Source organism: Phlebotomus papatasi, chromosome 3 (assembly GCF_024763615.1).
Source record: "Phlebotomus papatasi isolate M1 chromosome 3, Ppap_2.1, whole genome shotgun sequence".
NCBI classification, from domain to species: domain Eukaryota; kingdom Metazoa; phylum Arthropoda; class Insecta; order Diptera; family Psychodidae; genus Phlebotomus; species Phlebotomus papatasi.
In genome coordinates this window covers 35,440,394-35,462,587 of record NC_077224.1, presented here as the reverse complement: position 1 = coordinate 35,462,587, position 22,194 = coordinate 35,440,394, and the positions used below count along the sequence as shown (strand labels likewise).

The 22,194-nt window shown below is 36.3% G+C and overlaps 1 protein-coding gene across 1 annotated transcript; it reads right to left on the bottom strand.

Annotated features, from left to right (window-relative positions):
* Nucleotides 1-74: 74 nt before the first annotated feature.
* Nucleotides 75-18,287, bottom strand: LOC129805434 (protein naked cuticle homolog). Its single transcript, XM_055853327.1, has 5 exons — nucleotides 17,008-18,287; nucleotides 4,915-5,222; nucleotides 2,356-3,141; nucleotides 1,902-2,071; nucleotides 75-1,459 (listed from the first exon to the last, which is right to left on the bottom strand). Exons 1-5 carry the CDS (start codon nucleotides 17,069-17,071, stop codon nucleotides 592-594), a joined length of 2,196 nt encoding a protein of 731 aa, XP_055709302.1. The 5' UTR covers nucleotides 17,072-18,287; the 3' UTR covers nucleotides 75-591.
* Between the last annotated feature and the right edge of the window lie 3,907 nt (nucleotides 18,288-22,194).

The window sequence follows — 22,194 nt, the reverse complement described above, 5'->3', positions numbered from 1 at the left end:
AAGTTGGGAGTTTTAACAGCTGCCCTGTAAAAAAAATAAGAACGACAAACCAATGACCAATAAATAAAATACTGTTTTTTTGTAGATTATTACAATTTTAATGTGGGAAGAGAGGTGTGTGATACAAATAAATAAATACGTTTTATTTAGCAATTATAGACAGTCAAAAAATCTTAAAATAGAGTGGAAGGAATTTGTCACTAAACCCCTAAATTTAATCCCGATAGATTTTTCCATTGATCTCCAGAGATTTAATGAAAAAAATAATAAAGTTAAACAAGTGTGAAGAGGTAGATTGAACATCTGACCGTGATTGATTCTAATTTACTAAATTAATTTTCTTTTCATTCTCATCGTTTTTTTTTTTTGTTTTGTTAGAGAAATCAGTCTTCGTGGTTGCAAGTATACAAAAATCCTCGAGTAGCTTCGTCAAAAAATCTCCCTCCCGGAAGTACGCGTTTTGTTTTTTGTTTTTTATTTAAATAAATAAGTTAATTTTCTTCATCGAAAGCACACAAAAATGCACACAATCGCTCAATTTGTAAGCCTAAATGGGGTTCCCTTTTGGCTCAATTCCGGAGCTTTTAGGGTTTATATCTTGGGGCTGGTAGCCTCCTCGAAGTGATGATAGTGATGATGAATGTGTTCATGGACATATCGGTGTACTGTGGAGGCATCTCCAATTTTTGTGTCATCTCCATCGGAAACAGGCGTTTTTAGCAGATTTTCACATTCGGCGGGATCAGCATTTACGGGAATCGAAGCGTATTCCATAAGTAAACCCTTGGTGGGACTCTTGGCTTGATTTATGGGACTCTTGAGAGCCCTCTTGACTACATTCTTACGTGGTGATTCAACATACTTCTCTGCTACTTCCTCGGTGATCTTGAGTTTGTCCAGAAATACTTCGGCATTGAGTATGTCCTCGATTTTGGTCGTTGTGTCGCGGCAGGTTAAGAGCTCTTCCTTGCTCTTTGATCGCTGCAGGCGACCAACGCGTGCTTTAGTCTTCCCCTTGATGGCATGAGAATCGCTAGAGATGAGTTTCTTATTTTCAACACCCTTGTTATTGGTCATCTTGGGAGTATTGGCTGTATTGGTGGCTTTTCCTGAAGCATGCAATCGCATATATCCCATAGGATTTCCACTTCTGACCGCTTCATGCTGCCTCAGAGCGCGATTCCTAATCATCCGGTTACCATTGTTCCTCACTGGTGTCACTCCGGCTAGATTTATGGTCGCTGTGGGCACCACCGTGGGTGTGAACTGAAGATTATTGTTGAGATTGGAACAGATAGTGGCATGGAGGAAGGAATCGTATCCACAGAGATTCGTGGGTACAATATCCGGTGAGATTGCTGGTGAGTTTTCCAGTCTCGTTGGAGCTCCAACGTCCACACATTGATCATTCATCGTGTGAGATCGATGACGATACCGAGGACTATCTATTGTGGGTTTTCTGCAAAAGAACATATCATTATAAAATTTATTTATTTTATATTTTATTTGTAGCGGTAGGGAACTCTTTTGGATTTGCCAGATTCCCTATTCTTTCTACAAAATTTTCTTCGTATAATTGGTATAATTTCAATTTAAATTTCTACCAAACTAAATTCCCCTCGCCCCTAGTGGTGAGTCCTGCAAGTTCTTTTGGCAGAAGTTGGCGAAAAAAAATTTACGAGATCTTTCAAGCAGGAAATATCAAGTTTTTGTGGAAAATTTATTAGTTTCTGGCAAAAGAGATTATCAGCAAAAAGGTTTAATCAAGAGAATATATTGACACGGTTTCCTCTCATAATTTGTTCTGATCTGATTTATCGAGGACATTACAATTATCCGGATTCCTGGTTCCCTCTTCATGATCAGCAGAAAAGGTATGTAATGATCATGTTTCAACTCACCTATTCCCTTGAAAACACAGGCGATTCTTTTCCATGCTCTCCCGAATAATTTCAATTAACTCCCGTCGTCTGAGAGAACTTTTCCAGCACTCTTCCTCGCTTTTTTCGCGATTTATCAAACAATTTTCATTCCCCACTGAAAGGCTCCGTACTCGAGAGGCACCTTCACCCTGGTAAGAAAAGAACAGTAAGGAAAAAAGAGCTATAGAATTATAGAATTCTATATTTTAAAATTTAAACTGACGTAGTAAACTACAAGATGAACGCAGGACACCAATACAATGTCTTTCCGGAAGCGTCAGTGAGAAGGTATCAATTCAGAGTAAAACTACTCAGTTCTCCACTGAGGAGTTTTACTCTGAATTGATACCTTCTCACTGACGCTTCCGGAAAGGACATTTGTGCCCTGCATCATCTTATAGAATTACAATAATATCAAAACAATACCAAGTACCTTTTGCTTCCGTGATCTAGACTTTCTAAGAACTCTTCTTCTTTGCTTAGTCACCGGCATGCTTTCTAAGTTATATCGCTCCATTAGGGAGCATTCCCGACAGAATCCTGCACAATCGTTGTTACCTTCGTTTTCTGCGAGTTTATTGTCAAGAATTTCTAAGCAATTGCTCGACTTCTTCGCACTTGGGTTGTTATTATTGCCCTGTTGCAAGAGATTGTTAGCCTTTGAGCACCACTTCAAATTGTTAATGCTTTCATAAAGATGGGGAGGCTCTTCAAATGTAGGCTTGGGTGGATTTTGCTCTGGTCCAGAGTCCGTTGTTGAACAGTCTTTCGGTTGATTATTGGTCTCCTTGGTGAGTTTTTGTGTCTGCTGCTGCTGAGGATGATGCTGATGGTGGATACAGTGACTCTTACTTCTGGCATTCGTTGTCTTTGGACTCAACTTAATTGGCACGTTGTCATGCGAGGTGTCACTACCTTCGTCGTCTGATAGGAGCTTACGAGGTCTGTATCGCCTTCTTGAATTGATAAGGGCAGCCTTCTTCGTGGGTGTCTTGACTTTGGCATCTGGTGACACGGTCAAGCGCACATTGATGGTTTTGCTGCCATAGTGCGGCACCACGATACTCTTGCCTAAGCTCTCATAGATAGTTGAGACTATGCCGGCGATGTCATCTTTGGTGATCTTGCCATGTCCATCGAGATCGTACAGTGTAAAGGAGAACTGTACAGGCTGTGGTGTCTTACCCTGATGCTCCAGTGACACGTCACAGTGAAATTCCTGAAAGAGAATCACTCTATCAATCATCCTGTCTCATCTTTTGCATCCACGTGTCACATTTCATCGCAATTTTCTTTCTGACTCCCCACCCTCTTGGACTTTGTTAGTTGGTTTGTTGTTTCTTTAAATATTTGCGGTGTCGACCAAAAGGAAAAAAAGTGAGAAATATTCAAAGAGAATACAAATTTCACGCTTTTGATTGATTACTCTTCCTCCTCGGTGTCTCACTTCTTTTTCATGTTACTCTTTTTTCATTCTCAATTCTTTGCGCCCGCCAGAAGAAGAGTGAAATGAAATTTGTCAATTGAACAGGAGGGAACATTTTAATTAGATAATTTGCCAATTGGCACCTTTTCCCACACGTACGTTATTCCAAAAGCAAAACCTATTTGGCAATCAGAACTCTGTTTTTTTTCAAAGGCAACAACCAGTGATTGTGTTTGGCTTTTATTTTCCCGAAATGGTGAGAGATCGATAAGGAAAGATTTTAGCCACGTGGCACTGAATGAGAACTACCTTAGGCATTCAAGTCTAACAATGTGTATATGTTCTTAACCCTTTTAAATCGTAAAGACGGCTGGGGTTTAGGGGGGATTTATCAGGAATTGTATTTGGGTAAATATTTGCCATGGTCTTCGAGCAGGATTAATTGATCGATAGCATTGTATTGGTGTGACAGCCCCCCTTGCATGTGATTTATTACAGAAGCATTCAATATTGCAAATATTGTGATTTGTTGAACGGAAAATCGCAAACATATCAACGCTAATTGTTTGATATGCGCAAACAGTTTTTTGCTTGGTCTACAGGAGATATCAAGATATTCTTCGTATCGATACTATTAAAATATTGTTAATTATGTTTTTTTGGCGTACTTAAACTAAGAAATGTTATATTTGATCTCAATCTAGAGAATTTCAATTTCTCAGTCTTTTGCTAATCCTTTGTCTTTCTATCATTTCTCATTTTATCTTGGACTTGACATTAATCTGGACAATAACATTGGAACAATTATTGTTTCTAAAAAAAAAAAAAAAATAATATGGATAACCTTCATAGTAAAATTTTACAACGAATATATACATATATCATTAATCTAATCACATTCAACAAAATTGAAACTTTAGATTCAAAAGACAAGGTCTTATTTTCGAACGTAACCAGTCACAACCAATGATTACCATTTATTGCGTTTGTGGATTGTCTGATTAATCGGAAATTTAGCCATGACCAAAACCAGTTATCTCGTACAACACTTCCATTTATTGTGTTAATCTGAGACACTTTCCCTTCTTTTAAGCAGTGAGGTTAAAATTATCTTTATAAAATGTATTAACGAGTAACCAGTCAAAAACTTATCTGGTCACACTCATGAATTTGGACTCTGATGTCAAAATAAGGCTCACAGGAGCATGGATCAAAACGAGTTTTGCAAAATCTAAAAATTAAATATCTTCTTACTCTATTTAAAATGTCAACGCGAAAATCATATACAAAAAAAAACTTCAATTTTATTGAATGCCTAATAATCTTTAAACAAGTCTCTAATGTCCAAAGATATTCAAAGTAAAATTAACCAACGCGCTGTTTTATGTCAAATATCAAGCGCCAAGTGATTATTTATATTGACTTAAAAAAAATCACCAAACACGTAAAGGGCCAACGAGTTCTCACTTTTGTGAGTGGAACTTTTACTTAAAGTAAAATGATTAATTGATGCTAAATTGAAGTATGGATCATGGGGAGGGGATTTTTTGGTGGATAAAGGCTCACCTCGAGATGAACACGATCATCTTCAGCGGATTTTGAGACGGACGGTGGCGGCGCCTTCTGATGATTCTTGTGACTCCCACCAACTGCCGCTGAGGTGACATTGGCCGGCGACGATTCCCGTCGATTTGTCATTTTGAGTGACTGTTGCTGAGTCGTTGATATGTGGTGATTTGGTGTGGATGTCATTAGGCCACTGGTGATCGGTTCGCGATCACTCGTGAGGAGTAGGTCCGGTGGGGCACTGCATGAGGACGGTGCCCTCATGGGGTAGATCAACTCTTCAGAATCCGTTGCACTCTCTTGGAGAACTTTTTGGATTGACATGAAAAAGATAAAATGAGAATAAGAAAAGTCAGCATCCATAATACTCTATGTGGCTTGCAGGGAATATATATCGTTCTTTAGTTCAAACTTCAAGGCTTTCCATTGTTGTTGCCGATGCAGCATATAAAAAAGAAACACTCTCGGAGTGGTTTTCTTCAAAGAGTATAGGATGGGACACAAAAGCGATAAATGAAATCAATCGCGGGAGATACAAAATAAAATTGACGTGGTCGGCAAATGATTAAAGAGTGGAAAATCTAATTTTGAAATTTTTCTCATTTAGTGCGGCTCGACGTCCTTTGATGATTTTTTTTTTGAAAAATACTTAACGGCACATTTAATATTTATAAAATGGGGATAAAAATAAATATTAGAAGATGTTTCAATGCGATTAAGTGGTATTTAATGTTTCTCCTTCCTCTACATCACTTAGTCGTCTTTTTTTCTGTCTCTGTTCCTCTCGCAGTATATAAAATGTTTCTTTTTTTTGTATATGAAACAAGAAAAACACGATACGAACAGAGATGTTTTTCTACCAACTCGCTGAAATAATAATTTTTCTTGAAATGAAAAACCCCTAATTAGTTGTGTGAAAATTGATCAATTTTTCATGCATGACGAGATGGCAAATTAAAATTTATTTTTTTTGGGTTGTGAATTCATTATGTTTTTGGACGAAAAATAACAACATGTTAGATTAGGAAAGCTTCTGTCTGAGAGGGAAGTGACGTGATTTATATCGTTGCAATAGATCAAAGGGGAGAAAAAGGTTGGGTTTTTATCACTATTCAATGGGAATGTGACAATTTAATGTGAAAATCATGTAAAATGCTTTAGCTGTGGTCAAACAACAAGAAGGAATACTAAAATACTGTGTGTGCACATATAAAAGTGTTAGAGAACCAAGAAAAGATATACCGCAAAAGAAGGCACATGAAACGTTTGTGCTTCAATTATTGAATAGCGGTACTTACAATAGTAAATAAATTTTATATAACAATTTTCTTCTCTTCTCCACACACACTTTATTTCATGCCGACACAGTGGTTTTTCTTATAGCCTCTCTCGCTTTCAAAAGGCGCGCACCAAGATTCTTTTGAGCTCTTTGAGTTTTACACATCGCACCCAAGATCGCCTTTGATCACCAGTTTTAAGACATTTCTTTTCTGTCACTATTGGCTCCGGATTCAAAGAGTTTTTCACCATGAAAATCACTCTCTCAAAAGATCAACCCAGTCAGATCGTATTTTTATGATTTTGCTTTCTTTGCAGGAAATTAGTAATAAATTGTATATATTTATGGCGGAAGATCTTGAGAAATTTCTGAAATCTGATCACATCCACTTAACATGGTGTTGAAGATCACAATAGAGATGACAGAAGCCACAGAGAAGAATGTAATATTTTTGTCAAAAGTGGGAGGATATGTATCATTATATGCGGCCCATAAGCGCAAAAAGAATTTTTATATTATCTATCGATGGCATGACGATCGAACGATGAAAAATTACATCTCTGGCGTCTTTTCATTAAGCATTCGCTGTGTATTGATGGAAAAGTACGGGTAAAGTTTGTAAAAGTCATTATACTGGAGATAATTCGCGGAGTGCTCGCAGTTTTCTCCATTCAACGATATTATTTTAAGATTAAAGCGTACAAATATAGGAAGATCGTACTTTTGGAATCATATGAATCATATAGAGGTTTAAATGCTTATAGTTCTGTATTTGCTTACAGTAAGAGTTATGCGCTGGACATACTTACGACTTAAGCCGAGAGACGGCTTAACATAATTATAAGCAAATTAATGATTATATTAATGGTTTCTGACTAAGCCGTCTCTCGGTTTTAGCCGAAAAACACCTTAGTTGATGAGAAACTGATGGGCATTTAGTCTAATCATTATTTAGATTATAATTACTGGGACCCTAAAAGAGATAAGGAAAAGAGATTCTCTAAACGTAGGGTTAGTGAAAAGGTATAAATGTTATGTCATTGACAATTAATTCATTTTCAAACTAATATTGTTATATCGTTTCATTTTTTTATTCTGATTAAATCCCTGACCTAATCCCTGATTAAATTTGAACTGAGATAACAGACGTCTTTTAAAGCGGAACCGATTCCTCCTAAGAGCATTCCTATATTGTTGGACATTTGTTGGAGAAGCACTGATTCCTCCTAAGAGTATTCTTACGAGGACGTATCCCTTGGAGGGGTATCGTAGAGAGAAGTAATAAATGTAAGTTTAGTTCATGTTGGATAGCGATTTAATGGCAATCAAGGTGCTTACACCTCGCGCTTGTCTTAATGGTTTAAAGGTCTGATTCCGGATCTAACAATTTTGATTAAAAACTATCACTTTAGTATGTATACTAGATTAAAGGCGGAGAGAAAGGATAGTTCAGAAAAAAATCGTCATAACATCAAAGGAACGCCTCCTCGACAGAGAAACCCCTATTGTCTTTTTTGTCCAAATGTTTATATTTATTTAATGTATGTAATAAAATGAAAGTAATGTGACGTTTTCTTCTGTAATATAATTTTTCCTATAAAGAAAGATATTCAAATTTTATGTCCAAAACGGTACAGAGTAGGGTGTCAATAGATCCTGACTGATACGAGTTTTTAAAGTATTAAAAGATGTACCTTTCACATTATTCCATTGACAAATTTCGATTTAATGCTAGCCTGAAAAAGGCACAAAATCGCTCTATAACCGATTAGTCAACATAGCATTGCAGAGATGTTTGCGGAGAACAAAATGAGGAAGTTGTTCTTCAAAATTGCACTAAAATTACATTATCTAGGCTAGACCTACAACCAGAGTATATAACACACATATGCGATAATCGGGAAATTGCTATAGTTCTTCTCTTTAGATTTGGAGCATTAATGTAAAAGCTCGACAATCGCAATAGTTCGTGATCTTCAAGCCCTTCCGACACTGAAGATCACGGGAATTGTCTTTGAAATTGATAGACAGATGATCTTGGTTGTTGTATCCTTTGCTTGCCTTTTTTGGGGTGCAAGGCACATGTATGCAATGTAATTTGATGAAAAGACCACGATAAGCCCTTTTTTCTCCTTTTCTCATTTTGTTGGGATGTACAAGCGGAGATGGATGCGGGATAGAGGAGTGACTTCTCATTGAGATTGAAGTATAAAGGAGAGGGGAAGAAACGGCGAGTTCTCTTTAGTATCTCAAATCGGCATCTTCTTGTTGTTATTTTCCTTCCACATTCAGCTTCTATCATTTTCTCTCGTGCTTTTCTTATTATCATCTCTTCGTCTCTCCACTTTATTTCTTTTTGGGTTTTTTTTTAAGCCTTGTGGTATACAATAGTCGATCGCGAGATCGAGCATAGGTTTGGTGGAAAGGCCAGCATGAGAGATGTGCGGTGCGCTGTGTCTCCTGCCGCTTTGTCGCTACTTTTTATTGTCCATCGAAAAGGTGATCAAGAGAATATTTCCCATCTCTGTCTTGTGCCCATGGCGAGAAGAACACACTTGCAACCAGGAGGTTACCACGAGGGAGAGTGAGGCCCTTTTTTGTTGCTATAATACCAAAAGGCACTTTTGACCGATGACTCCGAAATGGGCCTCTTCTCTGACCAGCAAGTTGAAGAAAGACAGAGGATTTTGGTGCTGGAGGATAGAGTGAGTTGAAAAGATAAAATCCCAAGAAGAGTCCACAGTGAATGGCTTCCACCATATGCGATCGTTACATTATTTACTCTCAAAGATCGGAAGAAGTACATAAGATGAAGAAGAGAGATCGTCGGCAAAATATTCTTTTGGACTTTGGCGTTTCTCCGTTGTGTCGGACGGCGGTGCGTTTCATGGTGTTTTATAAAAGAGAAGACGACGACGACGAAAAGGAGATCTCTTAAGATTTTTATACATTCTTCTCTTCTCTATATGTATAAGAGGAACCGCTTTTCATGGCCTGTTGGCTCCATATGTTTTTACACTCGGCAGGGTAAAGACAGAAAGAAAGAGAAAAAAATGAGCAAAAGAAGTGAAAGATGAATAGAGAGAAAATTTAAATCATCATCTTAGACATAATTTTTTCCATCGGCATTTGGTTTAAAGAAGAATTACACTTTGGAAAAAATAGTCTCAGATTTTCTCAAGTGGAGAAAAAGAAAATTGAGCAGAAATTGACTTGGGCTTTTTTCCTCTCCAGTACTCTGTACCACTCATGAGAAATTGAACTTTGATTGAGGCGAGAAACAAAAACGAGAGAGTCATAAATTAAATATTACACAACATGAATGAAATTACAGACAAAATGTTCAATCGAGATAGAATATTTCAAAATTATAAAGTTGGAAAATATTCAGTCGATCTCTTGCAATTGACTGTTGCACGATTGAGTGGGAGCCGAGCTATAACAAGGATGAGAGGCAAAGTATAAAATCATTTTGTTGAGTGGTCAGAAATTAATTACGACTTCTTGGAAAGACCAAAACAGATTTTATATGATTGGACCCTTTTTGTGGAGAAAAAGGGCTCCGGTTGTGGAATGTCTCATAGTGAGATTTCTGAGAAAATTAAATAAAATATCCAATGTTGGAAATTGGCCATTCTGACAAGCCCTCGAATTCCCTGCTGACACATCTGGATTTTTCCTCTTCCTCCACATCATTTTGGATGTCTATTCTCTAAACCCCTGTCGAGCTGCCTGTTCAAATGATTCCCTCATTTTCTCTCTGTAAGGCACAAAATCAATTTCATTTGATTTGCCTCTTTCACTCAATCTCTTTGACGTTACGAAGGGAGGGATGTGGGGAGAAGCGCTAAATTGCTCGTCAATATACATTTTTCTTTCCAAGCACCCTTGAATGTATCATAAAAGTCTATGAAATTTCTTTCATGGAGCCAAAAAGGATAAATAAGGGTTGGGCCAAAGATTTTTCTTTGCCAAAAACATCCAAAATATTTCCTAATTGAAACAAACTTTTGAGGACTAAGAAATTAACGACTGTTTAATGAGTACTTAAAATTAATTTTCGTAATTTAGAATTTCAAAAGTTTCGAGGATGGTCCACAAAGTTGATGTTATAAAAGCTGTTTGCATTGGGTGATATTTCGCAAAAACTCTTTTTATAGTCAATATAATGAGAGCACTTTAAATTAATTTCTAACACCTAAATGTAAATGTTTCGCAAAGCATCTCTAAACATTTGTACACCATTTTACAACATGATTTTCCATTATTTGTAGGGGTCTTTTCACAGTTTTAATAAATTATTATTTTGGTGGATCCCCTATATAATATTATTTACAATAAGATTGTATATAAAAATGTGAAAAACCCTTCTTCAGCGATTATTCAGTAGTCGGAAACTATGAAGGCTTTTTGGATATTTAAATATCCTTCAAATAAATCTAAGCTCGATTTAAGCATAGCTTAAAAATAAACCCAGTTGTAATATTAGGAGTTTCTGAATTTTTAAATCCTACATTTCTGTAGGATGACATTTGCTATGGCTACCAATCAGTTGATAAGAGCATATGATCGGCGTCGATTAGCCGATCTGCCACTCACAATTCTCTCACTGACCATAGTTCACCCCCTGGTAACGTCAGACTACTCGCACGGAGCGAGGAAATTACGTCAATGGTATTACGCTTGTGTAGGAAAAACTCTTCAATATGGACATAAATTTCTGTAGTGTGTAGAGTCCATAAGATTTCTACACTTTTGGATGCAGGCCCGTTCCCAGGGGACAGTCAGCTAAAAAACGTAGCGTTTTCAGCATATTTTTGCTGACTCGATCAGTTGACTGGTCAGCAATTCACGAACAAAAAATAATATGTAACCAAATGGATATGGCACTGCCTCGCGTCGCGAGTGCTGTTTTAAGGTTAACACAATTCAGCTGAACATAAATTTTCAGCTGAATTTATAGCGGTCGGCATTTGGTGCTCCCTGAGTTTAGCACACATCTCATTAGAGCTAGCCGTTCCACTCTCGCAATGTTTTAATTCGCGAAAACCGCGAAAACCAACAAACTGGACTGTTTTGCTTTTTCTTTTGCAAAATTGTTCAGTGTGTAATTTTGTAGGGAAGATCAAACAAAAAAGTAGATTTTTTGCAATGGCTTTTACAACCTGTGAAAGAGAATTTCCACCGTTTGCCTCTGACAGTTGGTCACAAACATTAAGACGCCGGTGGACGCAATAGAAAGAAAAGCAATCACCGTTTCAGTAAATTGTTGCGCTTTAAAAGCATTTGTCGATGAATGTCTGTCTATCGTGTCTATCTATCTTTGTACACTATTATAGAGAAACATTTATTCAAGCTTCCCCGGATGAAATGGAGTACGACATAAAATTATTACGTGTAGAAACTGTTCATGGTAAATTCTGTTAGAAAATAAAAGCGCAACTGTAAAGTAGCAGTTCTGGGATAGCCCTATAGATTTCCTTTAACGTACTAAACAAAAATTTAAACATGATACGCAATGTACACTTTGCTTCCCGATATCCGGCACTCTGATCTTCGATCCGGATGATGGCTGTCTAATATTCCAGAAATTCAAAGAATCCTCCTTCAGACATGGGTTTTAATCTGTCGTTTTCATTCCCAATTATCCGGATAATGGAGATTTGGTTATAATGCAAAGGGTTAACTCTTAAGCAATCAGAGTGGCTCGAATTCTCTACTCCTTGATAAATGTATGGACTCCCTTAGTTCCCTATGGGTTTTTATGGGTTATCCGGCTAGATTAACTCGACTTCCTTAATAAAAATGTAAAAATAATACAATAAAACTGAGGAAACAATCTTTCGCCATTCTTGTATCAAAATATAGTTCATTTTGAATTTGAATTGTTGTGAACTGCGTTTTGTAACACGGCCTACTGAGAAAAGTTGACCTTGTTAAAAGTTTGTTAAGAGGATATTGTTTTTTTAATTTGGCGAACTATTTTTATACTTAATATAGAAGAAATCACTTTTTAAAAACGCAAGCTGGCAAATCTTTCCCCTTAGAGTAGTTAAAATAATATGAAACAAAGTCTGATGTACAAAACTGCCCTATTTACCTTTATGTATTCCAAGCTTAACTTTTTACTCTTGCATAATCAATGAAACCCTTACCGCACTTTGATGCTTTTGGTGTGAGAAATATTTTGGTAAAGTTTTCTATAGCATACACAAGTTGGAGTTTCGTTTATAAGCGACTTGTCCATAAGCTGTACTAGCCACAAAATCAAAAGCTTTGTTAACACTTGCGCTTGAGAAATTGAGATTGACGACGAAAGTCTCTCTAGGGGGCATAGGTTTTTAACCTTTTCCTCGTCTAGCATATTGGATTTCCTGCATTCAAAGTGTTTCAGTGCATTTTCAGCAAAATAGTGTCATTGAGCTTTTAAAATGCAAATGAAAATTGTGAAAATACATCCTAAGTCCATACTTCATCTAAGCCAATTTACATTTATATGTACAGTCTTGTGGTTTTTTTTTTTCTGTCTTCTGGTTGAGATGGTGAGCTCTCATGTGTAAATATATGGTTTTTGAGTGAAAACTTTTCAAATTATTCGTGCTGACTGTTCTGAAATGGTTTTCAATGATTTTGCATGAGTTTCTTCAACTAATATATATCTGCACATTGCCAGTCATTCAACTTTTCATGTGCAGACATATTTTCTTAAGGCGGACAGCATTGAAGAGATCTAATCGATTAAATTACTTTTGTCGGTTGCGATGGCTTTTGCATTCAAAATGTGGGATTGCGGTATTGTAATATTGAAAAGGTTTCAAACCACTGTGATCCACTTGAATATCTTGACGAGACTTCATCTCTAAAACTTCCTCTGATAATGGACAGAGTCTTTCAATAGAGACAGAAAACCCATCTTATGGAAGAGAATTCTTCTCATTGCATCCCAAGTCAAATGTCTGTAATGAACATAATTATGGAGTGTTACGTGTATCTGTGTGTTGCAGTGTTGTGCGAGGTGTTTTTCTTCTTCAACCGTGCCTTTTCTCCCTATATCTTCTCCTTCATTTTCAATTCATCTTACTATGTTGGGTATATAAACGATGGGTATGAAAAACACCAAAAGCAAAAGCGAACGCGCGAGGAGAACCGATTGGAAGGAGGCACACAGCAATGAGGCAAATCATAATGAAGATTCCATAGCCAAGAAGGAAAATCGTATGAAAGAGATGGGGAAATGAATTAAAGAAGGGGGCAAGAAGGAATTAAAGAGAAGAAGAAATAAAAGGAGGCGAAAATAAAAAAAAAGTTGATGCCTCTCAAAGATTTGCCGCACTTGAGTGTTTCATCATTCCTTCTCTTTCACACATTAAGTATTAGGTGGAATAATAATAAAATCTCATGTATCTTTTATACATAATAATAATAATAAAATTCCTAAGCTGTCGCTCTTTGTTGGCAGCGGCTCTAAGTGAATGGACAGCATCTGACCGCGCGGACTTTTCAAGAGATTATTTCCCTTCTCCTCGAGCACTCACTCAATAGATCTTACCGCAGCCTCTATGCCTATAGGGATGGGCCAATTATTGACAAAAGTCTCCGTGAAATTAATATTTCTTCACAGTTGGATTTTGATTAAAAGCCACAAGGTCCAAGATGAGAACCGAACTCAATTAGTTGATAATTTAAAATCTAATTCTAATTGTTAATTCTAATCACGAGTTCGAAGCTCAAACCTTGAAACATAATACGACTTTAAATTTTGTCTTAATGTGCATCGGTTACGGCTTGCTATCAAAATCAGTATTCTTATATAGTGATCAACAGCATATAAAGGTTTTGAACTATATTTTTTACCAAATAAGATTGTGTTATAAAGGTTTTCTTAAATTATAAATCATTTAAACATTATTTAGCCTTTTATGGTAGGATTCTACAATCACATAAAGCTGACTATGACTTAGGTTGTATTTATAAGCAAACACACAGGTACTTTTATTTCATATCCCTGTCTGAATGAGAAAATCTTACCAAAACGCTTCATAGAAATTATGATTTATCTCAATAATTATTAATTTCTCAATATCATCTTATATAAGTAAAACATACACAATCATTTTTCTGTAAGCGTTCTCTACGAATACTAAGGACTTCTAGTTCTATACATTGCGTTAGTATTTTAAAAAGATCTAAAATAAGATGTTTAAAAAATTTGAGGCTTCTCATTGAGAATGGTTTACACACCCCTGATTTAAAGCTTCAGATAACGCAAGTGTCGTACCACTCAAATTTTTTCCTATGTCTTTAAAAACATGTTCCATAATCCTCTTCGGGAAAAGTGTAGGTAATATTAGAACTTACAGAGCTTAAAACTAATTGATGGTCTTGACCTGGTTCAGGACAGAACCCGTCGCCATTACAGCCCGTTTCGCGTCACTGTTCTCCAATTTCGTAGCCCTAGTGAACTAGCGTCCTGGTCCACACCGTCTATATAACGAGGTCTAACTAATATCTATAACTGAGTCGGCCTCGTTTCTTGAAACCATAAAGAGTGCACGTAAGAGTGCACGTCAGGCTGGGTAGTCCGCATTCTTTCGAACCAGATGACTAGCCCACAGCAGCCTATTGAGGCGTATTTGCTTAACTAGAGCTACATCTCGGTAACGGCCAAGAGTTCGGAATTCTGTTTACTTTTAGAACCCACATTTCAAACGAATACGCGAGGACTGGCAGAATACAATAAAAGCCTTGGTTTTATGCTTTATATTCAGTAGTTATCGATATCGTCAACAGAGGTATAGGACTAGCTATTGAAATACTTGACATGGGTCTAGGAAAATATAGGAAAAAGTCGAGTGGTATAAAACTTCTGCCATCAGAAGCTATTAACTTTGAGTGAGTTTATTCGTTCAAAGTAATATGGTAAACACAATTATTTGAGTTGTGATGTTTTTTATAATTATAATGCCCAACGCACAATAACTTTTGTTTAGTAAACATGTTTTTGACTTTTCAATGAGAGTGAGTGAGATCTAGATCTAGTCATCTCACTCATTTTCATGGGAAAATTTGAAAACATGTTTACAAACAATAAGTTATTGTGCGCTGGTCATAACGTGTATAACGTTGTATAACACAGGGGATGAATAAGTCTGCCACTCACGGTACACTTTGAGTGCGATTTTGGAGACTGTTCGCGCGATCAGTGCGATCTTGGAGACTTATCGCGCGATCAGTGCAATCTAGTTGACTGATCGTGCGATCTGCCGATCTTCCACTCACGGTACATCGCTGACCATACTTATTCACCCCCTGTAGTATAACGTGTCATACTTAACGATTGCTAAAAGTTTGTTTTTATTAAAAGAAAACCCAGAATGTGTAAAAACTTAATTTTCCATTTGACGATATACTTAGACCAAGATGAAATTTATTACAACGCGGAATATAGTAATAAACTATAACTTTAACTTTAACGATTAACTTTAAAGATTTTCAGATCTGAGATGTATCCATAATGCTTAATTCTTTTTTATTTTCTTAACAAGCGCCATTTTAGAGAAAATTTTGATTTAGGATTACCGTAGATTTGTGTGACTGAGCTCTGCTTAAGCTTTTTTTTTTAATTCTAGCATTTAATGATCGTTTTTATCGATCCGATTTTTATGTCCGATCGGTAGATCATCCTTGAGTACTAGAATTAAAGAGAAGCTTAATAAAAGCAGGCGTGCAAAGTCACTTCCGGTGTGCAAAATCACCCTACGGTGCATTTCAAGGATACTGGAACTAAAAGATTTTGAAAAAAATACTGCTACTTTTTTTTAAATATTACAAATATTCAAGAATGGAATTAAACCTTAACAACCTTAAGTTTAATCTACTGGAAATTTTACAATACTTGATTTACAATTTTCAATATTTTTGCAAAGTTTCAAAAATTGCCACTGGGTTTTTATTAGTGACCCTATTGACCTGTCTGAAGGTCAAGGGTAATGTTTAGAATACGTATTTGCATTTTCTATTAAGAACATTTGAATTTGCATTTGAAATAAATACCTAGTTGACAGGTAAAGAATATAATGGCAATTGTTGACGGGTCGTATGGGCGGTTTGGGTTAAAGAAAATTTGTTGTTCCACAGAAATAAACAATCTATTTTGATGGAATTTTTAAATGGTAATCTTGGCAAAAGTAAGCAGTGAGGCAGATTATTCTCACCAGATAAATCTTTGGGATGAAAAATTGTGCAAATCTTGGTTTGAAAAGGAAATTTAAGATAAAAAAAAGAGAAATTCCTCGAAGACTATTATTCTGCTTTGATGATTTTTCCTCCAAGAAATGACATAATACTATCAGTAGGATCGTTTTCGTTTTTTGGAATGTCTGGTGCATTCTTTTTCATGTTCATCTACTTGTATTCTTCGTCGTTTTTCTTCTGATTCTCTTGCAGTGATGTGAGGCAGAAGAATGTCGTGAACATGGGTAGAAAATAGAATAAAGCAGAGGAGATGAGGAAAAAATACGTAAAAACTCCCCCAAAGAGAATTGAAACCCGGATACGGTTCGGGTTAGAGGGAGAGTTTTTTGAATGAGGTTGAATGTCTCGAGTTTTGTTGTAAATTTGAGTCTCTTGTTTGTCTCCTCCGCACCCTTGGTATCTGAGAAACGAAGGCATGCAGGCAGGAGGTATACCATCAAGTAAAAGCCATAGAGAAGTTTAGGAAGAGAGACCAAAGGCGAGGATATTTTTTGGGTATAAAAGAAGCGCATACAATTGTCGGGGGCATTTAAGTTGCGAGAATAGAAAAAAAGATTTACCTGAAAATTGTTTGTAGCCTCCCAAGATTTTATGCCGCCACCATTTCATCAAGTTTCCCGCCATTTTGTATATATGTGTTTGGTGCCTGTTTTCTTAAAGATGGTCTGTTTGTTTTTTGGTTGATGTGAGATGTGCTGGATGTATTGGGAACGTGATCTATTGAAATTGGTCCCGTATCAGTTCCTCATTGCTCCTCCCATGGAAATTCTCTCTCTTCTCTTATATACACATTCACATTTATTATCATTTTTCTCTCCTTCTGTTTCTTTTCATAAATATTTTCTCCACGCACTCCCCAAAAATTTTATTTTATTTTTTTCACGCCGAAAAGTCTCTTGTGTTAAGACGTTGAAAGTCAAGAGTATCTTTTCTACATCAAGATACACTTCACCAGAAAGTATTTTTCCAAAAGTGATTTTCCTCATTCACGAGATATATTTCCCATCTTCATGAGTAAACACACAATCTGTCAAACTTGCCTCAAACACAGACTGTGTGGGTGAGCGAGATAGATGGGAAGATAGAAACTCAATCAAAAAATAAAGATGAAATTGAATGTGAAAATAGAAATGGGTAGAAATAGGTCACATTCCACACATAAAATAAAACTCGTGGCATATGAAGTTTTTCATTTATGTATATCAAAAAAAAAAATTTAAACCACTATCAATTTTATCAGGAGAGTATTTTCACTAAAGACTTTCTTTTTTTCTTTTTGATTTTTGTTAATGCTTACACTTTGAGCAATGTATATAAGTTTCTTTTTTGCTCGCCACCAACAAACGCACTTCAAAAAAAATTTTCTTTAATTTGAGTTTTCAAGCAATTTTTCTGTATCTCACTTTCAGCCTTCACTTGACACATTAAAAAAAAATAACACAAATATCAATGATAGAATCACACTTTGAAGAAAATTCCTCGGGGTTTTTTATTTGCTCTTCCTCTCTGCTTCTTTTTCCGCTGTTCGTAGACTGTCGAAGGAAAAATATTTAGAGCAAAACTTCTCTGTCAAAAATATGCTCATAGATGGGCTGGAGAGTAGTGTTAAAAATCAATGAATGTTTTTGTTGGTAGCGACGAATAGTATTTGGCAAAGGGGGTGAAAATGCGTGAAAAAGCACTATTTCGAGGGTTAACAACATAAATAAAGACACCAAGCGAATAGAGTTCACAAGACTTTTCGTTCTCACTTTGAACCACTAATTCGGAGCGATCCGAATGAATGCCTTTTCATCCGACTACTTGTAGAGGAATGAAAAATCGACTGGGAATTGCGCTCTTCCAACCATCCAAACAACATACCTACTCGTGAAAGGGCCGTACTTTAACGTTATTGGGGTTTTTCATTTTTTTTTTCAAAAAAAATGTGTAAATGAATAAAAATAAAATCATATTTTCGACGCTGCTTTATGTTCAACACACAATAATTTTTGTTTGTAAGCATGTTTTCAAAATTTCGAATAAGAACGAGCGAGATGACTAGATCTAGATCTCACTCACTCTCATTGAAATGTCAAAAACATGTTTACAAAACAAAAGTTATTGTGCGTTGGGCATTATGCCCAGCGCACAATGACATTTGTTTTGTAAACATGTTTTTGACATTTATATTAGAGTGAGTAAGACCTAGATCTAGTCATCTTGCTCACTCCCATAAGAAATTTTGAAAACATATTTACGAACAAAAGTTATTGTGCGTTGGGCATTATGCTAACTAAGTGCACACTAACTTTTATTCTGTAAAAATATTTTTGACATTGAAATGTGAACGAGTGAGATCAGATCTAGTCATCTTTCTCACTCGCATAGGCAATTTCGAAAACATAGTTACAAACAAAAGTTATTGTGCGCTGGACATTATTCCCAACACACAATAGCTTCCTGTTTGTATACATGTTTTCAACATTTTCAATGAGTGACAGTGAGAAGACTAGATCTACTTTTCATTCACTCTCACTGAAATTTCTAAAATATGATTACAAAACAAAAGTTATTGTGCACTGGACGTTATGGCTAACAAATAAGTTTTTGTTTTGTGAACATGTATTTAATATTTGAGTGAACATGAATGATGAGTGGATAGTCATCTCACTCACTCTCATAGGCAGTTTTCGAAAACATATTTACATTACAAAAGTTATTGTGCATTGCGCACATTAGGCGTTACTTCCAATACACTATTAATCATCTCATTCACTCTCATGTATTTTCGAAAACATGTTGACAAACGTTGGACATAAGCGGAAAAATACACAATTTTCATTTTGTAAACATATTTTCGAAATTACATTTATGCCAATCGATAAAATATGTAGAACTAGATCTCACTAGTCACTAAACATACAACCAATGAAGGGATGATTTTCCATCGTTTTCATCCCAGAAGTTAGAATCGACGCTAAGACGGCGATGACCGCACGGGGGTGGGGAAAACAGAGATGAAAATAAATAATCAAATCAATTAATCAATCATACACTTTTCTGATGTTTTTAAATATTTATTTACAAAAAATTTGAATTTATTGTATTTATGTGAGATAAGTGCAAAACGCAATGACATATTGCAAAAACTTGTTTTAACTTGTTTAATTAATTACAATTGGAACAGTTGCACTGTAATTTTAAAATCAAGCTTAAATCAAAATACCAAATACAACCCTGCCGTAAGCCTAGATTGCTCAAAACTGCTGTACTAGATGTATGAAGAGAGAATGTTAAGAAGCGGACTTAGGGGATGTTTATGAAGCAAATTCACGCAAGTCGGACAGAATTCAATTAATAAATTAATTTGGAGGGAAACAACGAAATAGAAAATTACACAAATCAAAATAAGAACACTAAAATGTGTAACACGCTTTTACTCAATGGTCCGACACAGAGATGGGGAACAAAGTGATGAACGAATGAGTTAAAATTTCAATTAAAATTGTTCACAAGAGTGTGAAAGAATTATTTTCACTGTTTGCAATATTGTTTCCATTTCAATTAAGAACTTGTCTAAGTAATATTTGATTCCCATGCTTTTTATACGTTTTTAATTAACTTTATTAAAAATAATAATTTACGCTATTTTATTGCACATATTGCACTTCTAATGTGAAAGCCAAAATTTGCTTTGAACGCTTTGAAGAATAGTAAATTGGGAGAACTTCAAAGGAGAATATACCACCAGGTGGACATAAGAAGAACAAAAGCTTCCGACTTTATTTCTCTAACGTCCAACCCTCCCTTATATTCATCATTCTAATAGAGACAATTCGATATGCGGCGGCACTTTTGGGCTGATGAGCGCCAAACAATGAAAAATGACAGACTCCGTCGCTCAACATGATGATGATGATGTTGGGAATTTGTATGATGTTTAGCGCAGTATTTAGCACAACACAGAGAAGTTCTATTATTTTCATACCATTTGGACTCTTCACTTTACTTTTCGTGTCTCCTCTTTCTCCCTTTGATCTCACCGATAATGCCGCCTCTGGGTGATTCACAAGGCCCCGCAGATTCAGTATAGAGAGGAGACTTTATCATCTGCAGAGTCGCACAATCAACTTGAAAATGTGTAGAGGAAAAAAAATCGAAGAGGAAAAATGAAAGAGAGAGGTGTTCTTTCGCGAAGAGTGTTAGTCTGCCGGAACTTGTTTGATCTTTCTCATCTCGCCGCTCCACATCTATCGATGCTCTTAAAGTCGCCGGTCGAGGGAAATCGACAAAATGAGTGTGAATTCAAATTAATGAGGAAAAACACCGTGGTACTCTTTTACATGGGGAATCGCAATTGCAATTTTGCCTTCAAAGCTGGAGACTTGTCATTAATCTCTTTTTTTTTCTTCCTCTCTTCTCTTACCCACCCACGGCGAGCCGGCACCACATGAATTCTGACAAATTAAAAAGAAAAATTCTTCAAAAAACCCGCATTCGGCACTTCTCTTAAAAAGAATCACAAGATCGACTATAGCAGCAGAGTGTTAAAATCGTGAATATTCTATTATTTTACTAAATTATTGCCTTTATGGGGCCTGCACGTAGCTTTTTCGATGCAACTCTTCTGTTTCACTGATTCTTATTTGCATCTCGATCTCGATGAATCGACGCGAAATAGAATCTTCAGGTATTCCTTGGCAAATCATCTTTGGCTAGATAAACCTTGGTTTCTTACTCTATAGTTATACATATTTTGCAAAATATTCAGGGATATTTTTTTTTTACAAATCTCTTAACTTTAACTGTACCGTATGCGTGAAAGTAGACCAAGAGTAGTCTGAAGAATAAAGCATACACACCATACACAACCATATGAACTTCATTCTGCAAGGATAAGCAAGGGAATCAGATTTCCAATCATAATTATTTCTTAAAGTCCTGAATGAAGCACTTTAGTGAATTTTTCAATGACAAGTTCAATTGAAACCATGCTAGAGCTATATAATATCGACAGGGTTGAAACGTGGCTTCATTGCTTAGCTAACTAAATCAGTTAGGCTAACTAGGATAATCATAACTGATGCGATGAGTAGAGTCAAGGTGTAGTGATTGCGGTCATTTGTGTACTATCATACGGTTTTCAGCCTGATATTGAAGAACGCATTCCGTAAATTCGGTCTGAGCATGAGGGGACTCATATTCATCAAGTCGCCGCAGCTCTAGTCTATGTTGACGATATCAACATTATTGATGTTGTAAGCACTAGTTTCTCCCCAATCATTAAGCCCCCCATTAGTATTCAAATTGACATCATAGATGTCATCCAGTGCAGTGGCACTGGATTCATTGTGGCACTGGTTGTCCCTAAGAACACTACTAGTGTTAGAAAGAGATCTACACCTCGGATAGAAGCATCGTATCGTAGCGAGGTTAGCCGATGAGACTTTAGTTCAAGAATCTTTAGTGGCCAAGTCACGTGTTGTCTTTGAGTTATTAGCTCTCATTTCCCTGAGATTTCTATGACCGTTCTAACAATGTAAACATTGAATAGACTGCCGGTAAATGGGAAAAAGCAATGTTTGATGACTTCGTCAACATCAACTCCAACAACATCTATGGAGACGATGGAGACAGTCAATTAAGCAAAATTTCAAATCGAGTCTTATCAAGGATGTTCCTATCCAGAAACTTAAGTATAAGGGCCTTGACAGACCTGAGGATTAGCCGAGAGACGTCTTATCGTAATTATATTCGAAATAAAT

What these genes read in the sequence shown, in the direction of transcription:
- LOC129805434 (XM_055853327.1), bottom strand. Translation starts at nt 17,071, where the DNA reads ATGGCGGGAAACTTGATGAAATGGTGGCGGCATAAAATCTTGGGAGGC. An exon ending in ATGATCGTGTTCATCTCGAG is followed by an intron (nt 3,142 to 4,914) that starts GTGAGCCTTTAT and finishes ATTCTCTTTCAG; the next exon opens with GAATTTCACTGTGACGTGTC. An exon ending in CTGTGTTTTCAAGGGAATAG is followed by an intron (nt 1,460 to 1,901) that starts GTGAGTTGAAAC and finishes GTTCTTTTGCAG; the next exon opens with AAAACCCACAATAGATAGTC.